The sequence below is a fragment of the Anguilla anguilla genome, chromosome 9 (genome assembly GCF_013347855.1).
Source record: "Anguilla anguilla isolate fAngAng1 chromosome 9, fAngAng1.pri, whole genome shotgun sequence".
NCBI lineage: Eukaryota > Metazoa > Chordata > Actinopteri > Anguilliformes > Anguillidae > Anguilla > Anguilla anguilla.
Window position 1 is genome coordinate 3,952,836 of NC_049209.1, and position 15,144 is coordinate 3,967,979.

The 15,144-nt window shown below is 44.6% G+C and overlaps 1 protein-coding gene across 6 annotated transcripts in view; it reads left to right on the top strand.

The window, feature by feature from the left end:
• gabra1 (gamma-aminobutyric acid type A receptor subunit alpha1) overlaps window positions 1-15,144 on the top strand; it is a 32,365-nt gene that overhangs the window by 1,767 nt on the left and 15,454 nt on the right. Inside the window, exons 1-5 of one of the 6 annotated variants that reach the window (XM_035431683.1) lie at window positions 2,402-2,581; window positions 5,453-5,553; window positions 9,135-9,247; window positions 11,799-11,866; window positions 13,565-13,785. In XM_035431683.1, coding sequence (XP_035287574.1) covers window positions 5,477-5,553; window positions 9,135-9,247; window positions 11,799-11,866; window positions 13,565-13,785 — 479 coding nt within the window. In that variant the 5' untranslated portion in view covers window positions 2,402-2,581; window positions 5,453-5,476. The other 5 variants (XM_035431680.1, XM_035431681.1, XM_035431682.1 and 2 more) reach the window with 5 other exon arrangements.

Here is a 15,144-nt window from a genome sequence, read left to right on the forward strand (position 1 = left end):
AAAACGAAAACCTACACCCGCTTCAACCCTTTTCGGATAAGATTAGACTCCCCTGCTCTGCACGGCTGTATTCGAGCCAAGGAACATGAAGCTATGAAACCTAATTTATAGTGTCCCATCCAAGGATTGAACCTGCAAACCCCCCCCCCCCCCCCATGTTAACAAGTCAGCTGAAGACTATGCCACACTGCTGTTTACCTACGGCTACATCCCCTAAGTAGTTCAGACATGTAGGCTCCACAGAGCCTGCTGGCGTTAGGCAGATTTTCTGAAAGCACTTTGGAGTAATTGCATCTGGAGTACAGTGAGCCCGCGTACACTTACGGTACCGCTAAGGCTTCACAAGCGAAACTCGCGAATTGCATTGCTCAGCTCGGGAAATGACTGATGTGAGCACAAAGCCGGGAGGGCGATGCCGCCCTTGTAAATCCTCTCTTTCCCTTTTTCTCTCTCGTTCCCATTCACAAAGGGTCCCCGCCATGTTCTGTGCCTCTTAATGACATAATAGTGCTTTTCTTCTCCGGGGACCAAAGAGGCTGCGTGAGCAAGGGGCACCTCACCGCGTTCTTTTTCAGCGTGCGCTACCTGCTGCCGTCACTTTTTAGTGCAAACCTGGCGTTTTACATGTGCACACACACACACAAACACACACACGCACACACTCACACAAACACACACAGGCACACACATGCAGGCAGTCATACACACACAGACACACATGCAGACACACACACACACAGCATGCATGCACACACATATATATACACACACACTCACACACAGACACACACATGCTGACACTCACACACACACACAACACACGCGCACGCACACACACTCACAGAGATGCACATAACACACACATACACACACACATAGACATTTTGAATACAATTATTTTTATTTTGTGTGGTGAAAAGGACATTGCTTTGTTTCACAAGATTTTTGTGATATTCGGCTAAGTGCTCCTGAAACTGTAAGATGTATTTTCCATGTTTCACATGTAACATCACACAAACAAATCTGCTGCTAAAAAGTCCCTCTGGTTCCATTATATATATAATATATATATATATATATATATAATTTTAAAATGCTGATACGCAGCATTACACGACATAAAGTGCCCTAGGTCTTTAGCTGCTATGAGTACACGCTTAAAATCGTGTAGGTAACAGAGGACGTAAAAGGACACTAGGACAATTACTAAAGTTTTCAATGTGAATTATTTTCAAAGTTACCCCCCAGAAAAAACTCCAAGTGCTTGTCAAACGAGATTACTTATACCAGCGTCTCACTGTATCCCCAACCTCGCCAGCGCATATATAGCGACAAGCTACTGCACGCGCTAACAGACTGATTTTAACTTAGCCGGGCTTCTTCCGGGAGACGGGCCGTGGGTGATGCAATCCGTCAAGCCATTAGGATTCTTAATGGTGATCGCTTTCAGTATGTTGCATTCCATATCGTTGTAGTTCTGTGTCCAAGTTGTCTGCGGCATTGTTTAATTTGCTTCAAGTCAAAGCGACGGGAAACATTTTATTTCAGCGCCAGCTGGTTTGGAACTATCCGAAGTTCTGAAACATCTTCACCTTATGTCTGCAAAAACTTTGCTGTCACTATTGTGACACCATTGAACACAATCTGGTGCGGTGACTCACAATGATGAGACTCGATTTAACTTCTGCCGGAACTGAGTCAGGGTTAGACTCCTGCTATAACAACCAAACATTCCTGAATGCAAAATAAACGTCTCTTAATCGCATCTGTGAAGAAATAGGCTATATTGCGAGATCATAATCATGACTTCATTTTCGTGACTTCTCACATTTTGACTAAAAATGAGCATTTATTTAACGCTAAATGTGTTAATTATTGGTATACTGTCGCCTAAACTCTAATTTTGTGTATTAGTGAGAGTTGGCGCATCTGCTGTTGTAGCCAACAATCAAGTCTATGACCTAAAGTGTAATAATAATAATAATTTTTACATTTATATATTTTATAATTCCTCTGAATCCCATTTCACTCAGTGAAAACACCTGTTTACGTCTGGAGAACTGATACCAAAAGAAAAAAAACAGCTCTCTCTTTAACTTTATAAAGTACAGAAGTCTGATTATACTAACAACAAACGTACGCGCGCGCGCGCACGCAAGCACACCTTAGAAAGCGTATGCTTTCAAGCTTTCAGTATGCGTTAAACCAACAACTGATTGGGTATGATTGACATATGACACATTTAAATCTGTTCAGTTTCTAGGCGCACTTAAAATACACAGTCGGCATCAGTTTTTAAGGTCATAACAGTTCGACTATCATTTCTAGTGTTAGACAACACTACCAATCACAACCCTTTTAAATAGCCTATGCATTTACCCGCGCAACACTACCCAGTATCAATGCCCCTGATCTCGTTCCAAACGCAGGACAAGAAGCAAGCTGCCGCGAGCGCAGTAAACTAATAAATAAATAAACCATTTAGTCTATTTGCCATGTGAAGGGTGATGATTTGCCTCTGAAGGACGTGTGGATTTCAGTCGTCTGTGGCAAATGCGTTTTGAAGCAATTATTGAGATCGGTGGGTGTTCTGCCTCGAAGAAGTTATGTAGATAGGGAGCGACATTGCTCCCGATTCCTGACATATTTAAACGATCGTCTGGCTCGTAGTTTTAACTTAATTTTAAAACGTTAATGACAACGAAATCTACGCTTAGTTTCACCGAGCGGCTTCGCGGAGGCATAGCACAGCACAGCCCGTGGAAGCTACAGTATTTGCTCACTCGCATGCTACGATAAATAGCAACGTGACATTATGCTGTGGACACAGATGCAGTGGTGATGTTTAGAGCAGAATCCAGGTCTTTGAGAGCAGTCTACAGCGAGTAATTTAAGGTGATATTCGGAGTTCGGAGTCACATTAGCTCGTTGAGTGTGAAGAACACAGTGTGGATTTCTTAGAATTGGGAAGAATGTCTCCTTGAGAAGAGATTCCGTTTCTTAAAAATTGCATGAGGCATATTCATAAACAGGCTGCTTTGACTATTAAATATTTGATGAAAGATCTTCCTTTTCGTATCAGCGGAATCCCGTGCCGCTTAATATATGTATTCTAGATAATGTAAAACTGTGTTTTTTCGATTGCAAAACATCAGAGATCAGTCCAGCGCGGGGAAAAGGAGGGTAAAAAAAACAAGAGATCCGGGTTGAAAATGTAAGAGGATTTGATTTTGCAGCCACTGAAAAGAGATTAAGTCGACAGCAGTGGAAGTTAAATTGTGCTGCATATAAAAAATGGGCGGATTGGTCTTTAGATGAGAGATTGGTACCACCTTCCATTCTAAAAGAAAATCGCCCTGGCATGAAGTCACAGCCTATTTCACATCCGGTTTACCCAGGGACATATTACTATTGTCTTGGTAAAGAACGGCTTTATTTGGCCGCGATCTCTGAATTTAGAGTAGATTTTGTAGTTAGATTACCAATTTGCGGGGACTGGGAAGAGTCTAACTCCCCACACGAAGGAATAGCGCGCGAGACCTGCGCAGGCTCAGCATCGTCAGCAGCCGCTTCTCGAGCCTCTAGCTAAAATTCGGCAGATCAGAGATCTATGAGGATTTTTTCGCAACGTATCCGTCTAGAAAAAAGGTATCCGTAAAAAGTTGAAGGATACGACACAGTTGAATATCACTGGCATATCGATGTAAGTGGTTTCATATTTTTTCATGTTGTTGGGCTTTTACCAGTTGAAAATTCGGGAGGGGGGGGTGGGGGGAGTGGGGGGGGGGGATTGGGGAGGGGGGGAGGGGGGCTGTTGGGGGTCGACAATAGCAGTTGGAACTGCATTGAGTTCTGATTTAGCTACATAGTCAGGGTGGCTGTGGAAAAAAGAATCATAAAAGGAGTTTCGTGGAAAGTGTGAAATGATAAGTTTGAGGTAGGAACGGAGGTGCCATGATTGAATATTGATATTCTTTTAACTGTCTGCTATTTTGTGAAGGCTGACTTGTACGGAGCCTGCACAGCGGTTATAATGTAAGCGCATACAGTTACTTAATTGCTTAACGTGTTGGAATTAAAATACTGAGCATGTTTAGAAGCGAGCCGCGTGCATGCCAGGTGTATATTAAATTGATCTACCAACTTTAGATTATATTTAAAGGACGTCCATCTGTGATTAGTTCCAAAGTCTGGTAGTGTGTGGTAGAATCGGACTTAATCTGCATTATCCCTGCTTCATCAAATCCTTGTCGAGTGAAGGAATTTTAACATATTATCGGAGATCCATGGCATTGTATGTTTTCAGCACATCCCAGGTTGTCTTGGTGGAATTAAACCAGAATAGGATTCGCAGTTAGTATAGTGCACGTTTCAATAACACGTTCATCATATTTATTGCCAGTCGCCTGTGGCATAATGGTTTTTATATTGATTAGAGCGTCTTTCTCCGGGAAATTAATTGCTTTAGGATCTCGGGAGTATTTTGTATTGCTTTGAAAATTAAACCGACTGAGCGTGAATTCTGTCAAATGTCATTTTCAGCAAATCATCGTACGGTTCCCTTTTGTTTAACGCGTTAACCTGTTAGTTTTCGGCACTGAAATGTAATGTGTAGATGGACGGAGGTACGAACGACAGCGTATAAGAAGATTTGGTTGGTGCTGGCTGTCTGGTATTTTCAACTATATTCGCGGATTATGCGCACAAGTGCCATGGTTACAAACGATGTGACATTTTAAATAGGTTTTTTGTCAGATGTAATTGACGCTGGAGCACGGTTCCTTGCATTGTGCTCGTGTTGTCTGCCTTGTGTTTATACGGAATCTATCGTTCACCCTCGTGCATTTACCCTTTCGAAGGCTGCAGTCATGAGAAGCCGTTCCTCCGTGTGCGCCGCTGCCCCAAAACCTTGCTGTTTTTTGTAAACCACGGCGAGACTATTTATAATGTGAAATCCAAAAATCGTGAACAGCTTCTAAAGGGTGAAGCATCGTACGCCGCAACAGCACACCGGGCTAGCAGCGAACAATTGGACTCGTTTGTGACACCGTTTACACCAAACGATAACATATTTGGATTCAGATCGTGTTTATGTAAGTGGCACATGGTTCGGTGATAGCGCGTGTTCTTTGAAATGTCACCATGACTGCGTTTAAAATGTATAGACATGCTAGATTCTGTTGACATCTGGCGATTAAGAGACACCGATAACGTTTTACGAAAATAACGAGGCATCTGTTGTCAAACAGAGACCACGATAGACTGCACTGTTCTAGAAAGGTGGTTTTCAAATGAAAGTTACTGGTGTAAATCTTGTGGTCTTTGGCACTGTCTCCCGGGTCTGAAGTGAAAGTATATCATTGTTAATCTACTAGCTTCTTCTTCGTACCCTCTGTGTCTGACGAATGGAACTGTCTTCTAATGTATTTGTTTGTTTTTCCTTCACCTGTAGATAAATTTCCCTCAGTGAAAAACAATGTTGGGACGAACGGGATCAGCAGTGCTGTGTATATGGGCCTGCGTGTCGGTGGGAAACGTCTACGGTGGAAAAAGGTAAAGATGCTGTTTTCCGTGTTAGATGTGAACAAACTGGCGTGTTGCACAGAGCTGGCACAGTAAACAGAAACACTGTGCATTCTGCTCTAACCACAACGATGATATTAATTAGTCTAAATCATAGATGGAACAAAATTAAAATTCATTTAATGAATGGCAAAAAAATCATGTTTTTATAAAGTTCATTCTGTTGTTGCCAAACTGGTGAACAAACTGATCATTAGTAAGCCAGAGAAAACGTGATAGTAATTATTATGTTTCTGTAGCTTCCCCTATTTGCCCCTTATATATGGTTATCAGGGTGCTTTGTAATTAGGATCTTGCTCCAGGATGCTCTGCTGTGAACTGTAATAATTTCACGAGTTACACTGTGTGTACTGACGGTCTATCATAGCCTGCTCAACCAAAACAATTTTTTTTGTGACATCACAGTCGTTACATGATTGAGCAGGCGTCGTTTTTGAAGAGGGGTGTAATGGACTAACAGTTTATGTCATACACACTCTGCAACTCGTGTAAATGGCTGGGAGTTTTAGGGGTCAGAACAATTTGTCCAAGAACTCAACAGCGGCAGCCTATGCCAAAGTTTTGCTCGTCTTGGTGGTCTTGAGGAGCATGTCTACACCTCCACTACAACCCATAACAGCAATATCAACAGCAGTATTATGTTTGTAATACTGCCAACTTTCTGAGCTGTTATTATGGTACTTAAACCTGAAAAAAATAGATAAATAAATAATAAAAAAAATAACACTGCAACGCAAGGCTTAAAAGGGGGTCCATATTTTGGTCAGTTTCAGATGGTTCCAGGTTGAAAATTTATGTTCAGCAAAATGTGTCAGATTTTGATGTGATTTCGACACGAGGAGGCTGTGAAACTCCGAATTCTAGAGCTACGAAGCAGCGTGTGTTTAATTGGGTGCAGTTTGTTTCACATAAATCTAGCCAAGACAAACCCAGAATATTAATGTACGGACATCATAGGAAGTGTTTGTCATGTTGCAAAGATGCTGAATTTGACTAAATGTGAATTATTAAGGTATTAGAGGCCTCAACATTTAACTTAAGCTGCCAGCTTTATGTCTATCAAAACTTAAGAAAAATGGCTCATTCATTGAGTTTTTTATTTCCTTGTTTTTTTCAGAGGGCACATCTATGCCAACCCTTTGTTGTCATGGCTTTGATACGCTTTTCCCTAAACGGATGATGCACGTCTTTAGTGACAGTGTCAATGTCAGTGCGAATATCGGGCTGTAAACGCTGGAAAGCACTCTTTAACCCTTTGAAGAGCAATTAAAAAAAAGAAAAGTCAGTGTTCTAGAACTCCATTAGTTTCAGTTACCAGTAGTGACTGTTGCATCAGCATTAGAATGTTCTGTTGGGACCATTGCAATCACATATATTTGTGATCTCGCACCTTACAGGGTTAAAAGTGTTTTAAAAATAGCCGGGGGGCAGTGTATTCTCTCTGGTGCCTTAGGTGAGTGACGTGGTGTCAGCACAAATATGAAGGCCTGCTCGAGCTTCTAAAAAAAAAAAAACACGCTGAACATTTTAGAAAGATAGTCTCCATGATAATTCTGCATACTGGTTGCCCAGATGCTGCGATGCATTCGATCCGTTTCATATTCGCCTCTGTGTTCTGTTTCGGGTTCGAGTGAAACAGCCGACCTGCGCAGTCTCGCTGGGTGTGAAACGGTTGGGGGGGGGGGGGGGGTGTAAAAAAAGCACAGAGACGTTTTTTTAGCCGTAATTTGCCGTGCGTACGTCCAGACCCAAGCCCAGCCTGCAGTCTGCCGAGAGAACTCCTGTTAATGTTCATATGACCTGTAGATGGGGATGGTGTACAATGTTTTATAAGGAAGTGGCCCCAGCCCATAACATGTGTGCAGCTCAGGCCTTATCCACAATCACCCCCCCCCCCCACCCCCACCCACCCCCCTAACGCCTTCCCCTCCCCCAAAACATATATATTCTTTCAAATTCGTTTTAATTATTCACACTCTGAAGTGCGCACTCGTAGGCACACTCGCTCACGCGCCGTTCCAGCGGCCGTTAGCGTTAGCATCTGCTGAACAGTAATTCCACAGCACATCAAAAGGCCTGGAGGCTGTGTGTCACTTCAGCACACATGTGTAGACAGGCATCCTTAATTTGGAGGTGAGCAGGGGGGGAGAGGGATGGGGAGGGGGTGGGGGACGGGGTGGGGGGTGGGTTAATGTGCTGAGTAAAATAGACTCCCCCTGACTTTGGACGTCCGGTGGATTGATATATTTTTTTTATTATCTTGTCTTTTGGTTCACTGAGAAATGACTCGCGTCTTAATTTTAATCTCGGAGTGAATGTCAGGGGTTGAGAAGTAAGCTGTTTCGCTGCTTTGTTTTGTATTAAAAGGTTCCCCTGGTTTACCTGGAGCTAAATTGCAGGTGACATTACACGCCTGTGAAAGCGAGATCATGAATTCTTTGTTGCATTCTTTGCATAAATGTTGTCATTTTTGATATTACCCCGGAATTTTTTTGTTCAGGGTAGCAAGTGCATTCCCTAGTTAATATTATTTTAATTTGGTACTGTTCTGAAATCTTGTACAATTTTTAGGAAGTGTGGTGATAGAATCTGGAAAATGAGTGGCCTGGAACTTAATAATAGCAGCAATTAAGCCATTTTCTGTGTAGTTCATGACACAAGGCTGAAAGAAGTTTTGATTTTATTTAGCAACATGCATGAACCCCCCCCCCCCCCCCCCCCCACTCCTTCCAAAAGTCCACGACTACCTTTCTGTGCTTTCATCCGTTCTTTCTGCCTTCTGTTTATTTCAAATCCACCGCCCCCCCCCCTTTTGCAAGTCTGTGTTAACTAATCTCGATGACCTCCTTCTCTCCTTGGAGGAGATTCAGCGTGGAGTTTGTTTTAGAACAGGGGATATGTACTCAGCATGCAATCAAACCTGCGTGGTCTGTTATCAGAAAAGAGGGGGGGAAAAAATGTGATTTGCATTCAGCAGCAGATTATCAATGTGGATAGATTTTATTTTTTTGCAATGATCATTTTGTGAGAGCAGAAATTGTCCTTCGCAGATAGAAATGCCATGTTCACCTACAGTACCTTTATGAAACCGATCGTAATGTTCCAAATCGTCACTTGTGGGAGGCTCGCACGCCTGTTTTAGTCAAATTGTAATTTGAAAGAGATGCTTTCTGGCTGCTATATTCATGTTTTTGAATTTGCTAAAAATGTGAATGCATGCAGGTTCATTGATGTAAAAAGACTATTAAAACATTAATAATGCACCATGACATTCATAAATATTGTGTTCCCCGGGGACAGGACATAAGAGCGCATTAGCTTTTCCGCCCCCCTAACATATTCACAGGCAATTCCGTGTTTTCAAAGTACCTGATTTCAGATGTACAAAAGGATGTGGAACACACACCCATCACCCCTACCCACACACACACACACACACACACACACTCCCCACACGCACACACACACCCCATGCACACACACACGCCCCACACACACACACACACACACTCTCCAGTGTTATTCACGTATCTCCCTGCCGTTTTTTCCAGCTCCAATCAGAACAGCGTCTCTGACGAGCAGAAGGACAACACCACAGTGTTCACCAGAATCCTGGACAGCTTGCTGGACGGCTATGACAATCGTCTCAGGCCTGGCCTTGGAGGTACAGCTTCCCAGCTCATGGCATCGCCACTTACAAGCCATCCGTTATCACGTGCCATCCATTATCATTTATGCTGGCCAAAATGGACACCCTTGCAGATTAGCCAGGCACCCAGAGTTACCCAGGGATGAGTTTGGTCCGTCTTTTTGGACACCGTCTGCTTTACTGGTTGAGGTGTGCACTCTGTGTGTTTGTGTGTGTACGTGTGTGTGTGTGTGCGCGTGCATGTGTGCGTGTGCTTCTGTGTATGTGTATGTGTATGAGAGAGACGGAGGGAGAGAGAGAGAGAGAGTTATGTTCATAACAGTTTTGAAGGCCCCTGCTTCAGTTGTTTAATGGAGCTTGCCTGTTGCTCGCTCCTTGGCCCAACTTTATAGCAGACGGGGGGGGGGGGGGGGGGGGGCTGGATGTAAACGGGACCGTATTGAGCACCGCGCCCGGGACGACTGCGGGACCGAAGGGCGCGGGGGTGATCGCTCAGCGCCAGCGTGCTCTCAGAACACTGATTATATGGATATTGCGCCCTGTTTGTGCCCGGGACAAGGGCAGCGCAAAGGGACAGGACTTCATTAAGCACTTTGTAAGAGAGAGGTTCAGCAAGGCGTGGACAATTACTCCCCCGAGTGCACAGGGGGACGTGTGGAGGTTTGAGTGACCCACACCTGCGCGTTTATGGGTACACTGCAGCAGGGTTTTATTTTTATTTTAAGCGTTCCAAAAATATTTTAGAAAAAAATATATTGCCACACGACGTGGGGCTTTACGTGCCCAGTTCCCACCCTAATTTGGAATGTCCGACTGTCGACCCCACTGTTGATTCCGGAGAGTGCGGACGCCCGCAGTTCCCCTCCGAAGCACACGGTGTTGCCAGCCTGCTTCTGTACACACCGTGGCCCAAGGCTAAGCTCGCACAGATTAGAGTCGGAGGAAGACCTTTCTTATGCAGCTTTATTAAAAAGGATAAGCTCTGTTCCGTTCTGGGTGCTCGTTGGTCAGTATAGCGTTTCAGGTGTGCTGTAATACCCCCCAAAAACAACCACGGGAACATTTGCACATCGTGTTGATATCAGTAATATCAGTTAGGGAGTTTTTTCTGACCATTTTAAATATTGTAATATTATTGGATCCAACAGTAAGAGCAAAGTTCTGGAAATGGAAGCATTTAGCATGTCGTTTGGCTGCTTTGGGTTAATGACTTTTGATGAGTTAGCGTTACTTCCGTAACTTCACCTTGACTGGCGGTGTCCAAATTACCACATACAAATAAGGAAAAGCGATATTTTATAATGATAGCTAGCTAATTTTCAATTACTTAGTTTAAGAGCTAACACTAGCTAGTTTGTATGTAGTCAGATAAGTAGGTCCAAACAAAGAATTGTTGCTTAGTAACTGAATTCTTTAAACGGATGGACACAATCTATTAAAAAAATTACTTTTAAGGTTGTTGTCTTTCCTTGGTGATATGGCACTCGAACCCATGGTATATCATGAGCATTGGCACGGCTTGGAGGTGCAGTTAGGCACGAGGTGAAGCAGACCACTGGTTCTCGTGCCTTATCACTTTGTTGCCTCTGAGTTTGCAGGCACCCGATCGACTAGCGAGGATGACACATGGACGCCTAACCAACAGAACGCTTCCTTAGCCTGGGTGACACAATCACCAATTGTTCATCAGCATTTATAGAGTTACTGACCACATTCACAAAGCGTAGGGGGGTTCCACGGTGTCCTGGCTAAAATCCCGACCTGGCTGTCTCAGCTTGCCTCCTAATCATCCCCTGATTATAATTGGATAAAAAAATTGCACTCTCCCTCTCCACCTCCACCTCAGCTGATGTGTGGTGAGCGTTCTGGCGCAAAATGGCTGCCGTGCCATTGTGAGATCACCCAGTGTGGGTGCTACACATTGGTGGCAGTTGAGGCATCACTGTAAAGCGCTTCGAGTTGCCAGCCAATGAGAAATGCGCTAGATAGATGCAATGAATAATAATAATAATAATAACACTGGAACAATTCGAGACCATGAGGCACATAGAGTGACATCATGAATACATCATTACAGGGTGCCACACCACCCCCCAATAAAACACACACACACACACACACACACACACACACACACACTCAGGCACAGAAAAGCACACACACACACACACACACACACACACGCAGGCACAGAAAAGCACACACACACACACACACACACACACACACGCAGGCACAGAAAAGCACACACACACACACACACACACACACGCAGGCACAGAAAAGCACACACAGCCACACACACACACACACACACACGCACACGCAAATACTGTCTATAAATTATTTGTTAATTTATTGCCCTGTTATGACCCTGAAACAAAACCAGTGGCTCTTGAAATGGGAATTTCGGAAAAATAAGAGTAGACAGTTGAGCATGGGTGCCTGGTGACAGTTTGGGAACGATTATATCAACAGCGAGACGCACCCTTCAGGAGTAAGAGGTAGTTAGGGCTAATGAGGACTACTGATTGACACTTTCTCTCCTAATTTCTTGCTTCAACAGAGCGTGTAACCGAAGTCAAGACTGACATTTTCGTGACGAGCATTGGACCCGTCTCGGACCACGACATGGTACGCCCCCTCCTCAACCTCCTTTGAATGCCACCGCCCCTCTCCACATCTGGCTCGCCTCGCCTCGCCCCCCCAAACCCCCCTCGCTACGATGCGAGACTGAAGGGAGGGTTTCCACGGGCCTGTTCCCTTCATTTCCCCGGAAAAGGGGGGACAGTGATTGATTTGTGGCCCTCGGGGAAATAACACCAGGGTGTTTAAAAAAAAAAAATAAATAAAGAATGCAGTGAAATCATTAGCTGTTTATTTTAACCCGCATATTGAAATGCCTTCGTCTTGGTTAACTGAGGCAGGTCGTTTTAAAAATAGCATTACTGCTTCCTTCCCTGGGTTTTTTTACACGCAGCGGAAGAATAAGACAAGGCAATGCCTTAATTCAGTGGTGTCTTGTGAGCTTCCCTTCATCTTCTGTGGAAACCTGTAGGTTTATGTAAGCATTAGTTTAATATTCATCGAATGCAAAATGATCAAGTTTTTTTTTTCAAACAGCTATTGGGAGATTGACATAGCCCCAATTGAATTTGGACTAATGGCAGACTTCGGATATTTTGACCTCGTTCCAGTCAGAATTGTACAATAGGTGCTCGTTTCCACTGAAAGCTCTTCTCTCTTGCTAAACCAGAGAGAGCGAATCTCTGGCATTTTTTTTTTTTTTGGAATGTTTCTTTTTTTTTTTTTTTTTCAAAATTCCAAGTCAGTGTTCTAGAACTCCGCTGCTTTCAGTTACCAGCAGCGATTGTGACATCAGCATCAGAATGTCAAGAACGTCCCAATCATGTAATTTGTGCTCTTGCACCTTAAAGCAGGCGTATTTCCTGAAAGTAATATAAAGAGCTCTCGCATTCAAACCCGTCACAGCGCTGAAACAGAATTATTAATGCTGGCGCTGCCACAGTTGAACACAGTGTCATATTTCGGGACAGGCCGTTGTTTCGTCGGGGAGAAAGATGATTTTATGGTCTGGTGCGCAGAAGGGAGACTTCCCTCCACATCCGTCTTGCGTTATTATCCCCCCTTTGTCGTGTCATAATATTTGTGAAGCTGTAGCGTTCTTCTCTTCTGCCGTGTGTTTTTGACATGATGCCAGATAATTGCTTTCCCTGACATATGGGCCCCTATTTTCTGCGCAGTTCAGTCACCGAATCTGCTGCTGCACCCAGGAGCTAACCTGGTTTTTTTTTTTTTTTCTTCTTCCTCTCGCTTATTTTTTCTTTCCATTTGCACAACCCATCAGCTCGGTTACCTGCCAGAATAATTAACCTGCTTTTTAACGAGAAAAAGGCATTTTGTGATTTGGCTGAGTCTGTCGGGAAAAGTGAGTGAATTAAAGAGAAGCTTGGCCATCAAGGTTCGCCATTACTTAGTGTCTCATTCAGAGCCTGAAAAGGTGCACTTTGGTCAGGAAAGCTGCGTGCCGTACTTAGGTATTGTAACTTTTATGAAAGCCTCTACATATCGAGCATAAAAATCCCCCATTAGGTTTAAAAAAAAAAAAAAAAAAACTGTCCGTCACAGATTAGAGGAAGTGAAATGACATGAAAGGGAAGAGGGGTTATCAGAATGCTCTGGTTTCAGCTCTTGGGCGTAGACGACGCTCTTAGACGTGAAATAGCCTGGAGAGAAGGCTGGAATCGTGGGAGTTGTCATGGAGTTAACGGATTTCCCCCCCCCCCCCCCCCCGTTTCCCCCGTTTGGCAGGAGTACACCATAGACGTCTTCTTCCGACAAAGCTGGAAGGACGAAAGGTTAAAGTTCAAAGGGCCAATGGCGGTGCTGCGCCTGAACAACCTGATGGCCAGTAAGATCTGGACCCCGGACACGTTCTTCCACAACGGGAAGAAGTCGGTGGCGCACAACATGACCATGCCCAACAAGCTGCTCCGCATCACGGAGGAAGGGACCCTGCTGTACACTATGAGGTACGGCACATGAATAAGTAAATAACAGAGAGCGCTGGATTACGATATGATACGATGAGCCGGGGGACGGAACATTTTGCTTCTTCGCCGCTTCGTCGTTTGACTTTCAAAGGCGCACGTGGTTCGTCGTCTGGCCTTTTGTCTTCCGTCATTGATTCTCAGTTTGGCCTCTTGCCTTCCAGTGTTGATCGTTTGTTTGATGCCCGTTGAAGGTGAGACGTTGGGCCTCGTTGACAAAGCGTTTCTTAAATGATTCTTACTTTTGTCTTTGAAAATGTTCCTGAGAAAAGCCAATGTGGGATTCGCGACACGTGTTGCAGGCCTTTTGTTTTTGTGCGTATCCCAGGCGTGTGAGACGATGACGGCTGACTGTTTGCAAATTTTATGCACAATCCTGTTCGTGTGATTAGCGTAGGGAAACAGCCGTGAGAAAATACAGATAAGGCGGAAAAATGACGAACGCCGAAATCTTTGCGGAAACGTTCTTAAGCACAGTTTTACGATCGGACGCGATCGTACGCATATTTCGCGAACGAGGCCCGTTGTGCGGGACCTCACTCGTGTCCCGGTGTTTGGAAAGCACAGATCGACCGCTAGCTTCGTTAGCCGCTTGTGAAGGTGGAGGCTCCAGGGGGAACGCAAAGGGGAGGAGCTTGTCAGAAACGCGAGCGTGCGCGTACGGGGCCGAAGGATCTATAAATTGAAGCGGCACGCAGTCCTCTCTTACGCGGCCCTGGAAAGCGCACTAATGTCTGGGTCACGGGGGGACCCCATAAACCATCCTGTAACGTGTTTATTAGGAGATTAGGGCCCGGCGTGAGTACATATTTATGTCGGGGCGGATGACGAATTGGAGACGTATCCCCGTTATATCGGCATTCCTTCACACGGGCTGTCAGAAAGAGGCCGGGGGGCTCTCAGGGTGTATGTCTGATTCAGTTTCAGGGGCGCGCTTCATTCTGCCGGTTGTACTGTAGAGAATACAGCTGTGCTCAAAAGCCGAAGAAAGCATGGTGTGGTATGAATAGCTGTATTGAAAACCTGGAGGCAGCAAGGTGTGGTATGAATATTGATTCGCCACTCTCTCTTTCTCCTTCCTGTTCTCTGACTCTATTACTGGATCTCTCTCCCCTCTCTCTCTCTATCTCTCTTTGTCACTGTCTCTCTTTGTTTCTCTCTCTCCCCCTCTCCCTGTACCCCTCACTTTCTCTCTCCATCTCTTAATCTCTCTCTCCCTCTCCCTCTCTCCCTCCATCTCTCTCCCCCTCACTCTCCCTCTGTCACCCCTCTCCCTCTCTCTTTATCTTTCTCTCTCTCATCTCTTTCTTGCTGTCTCTCTCTCCCTCCATCTCTGTCTCT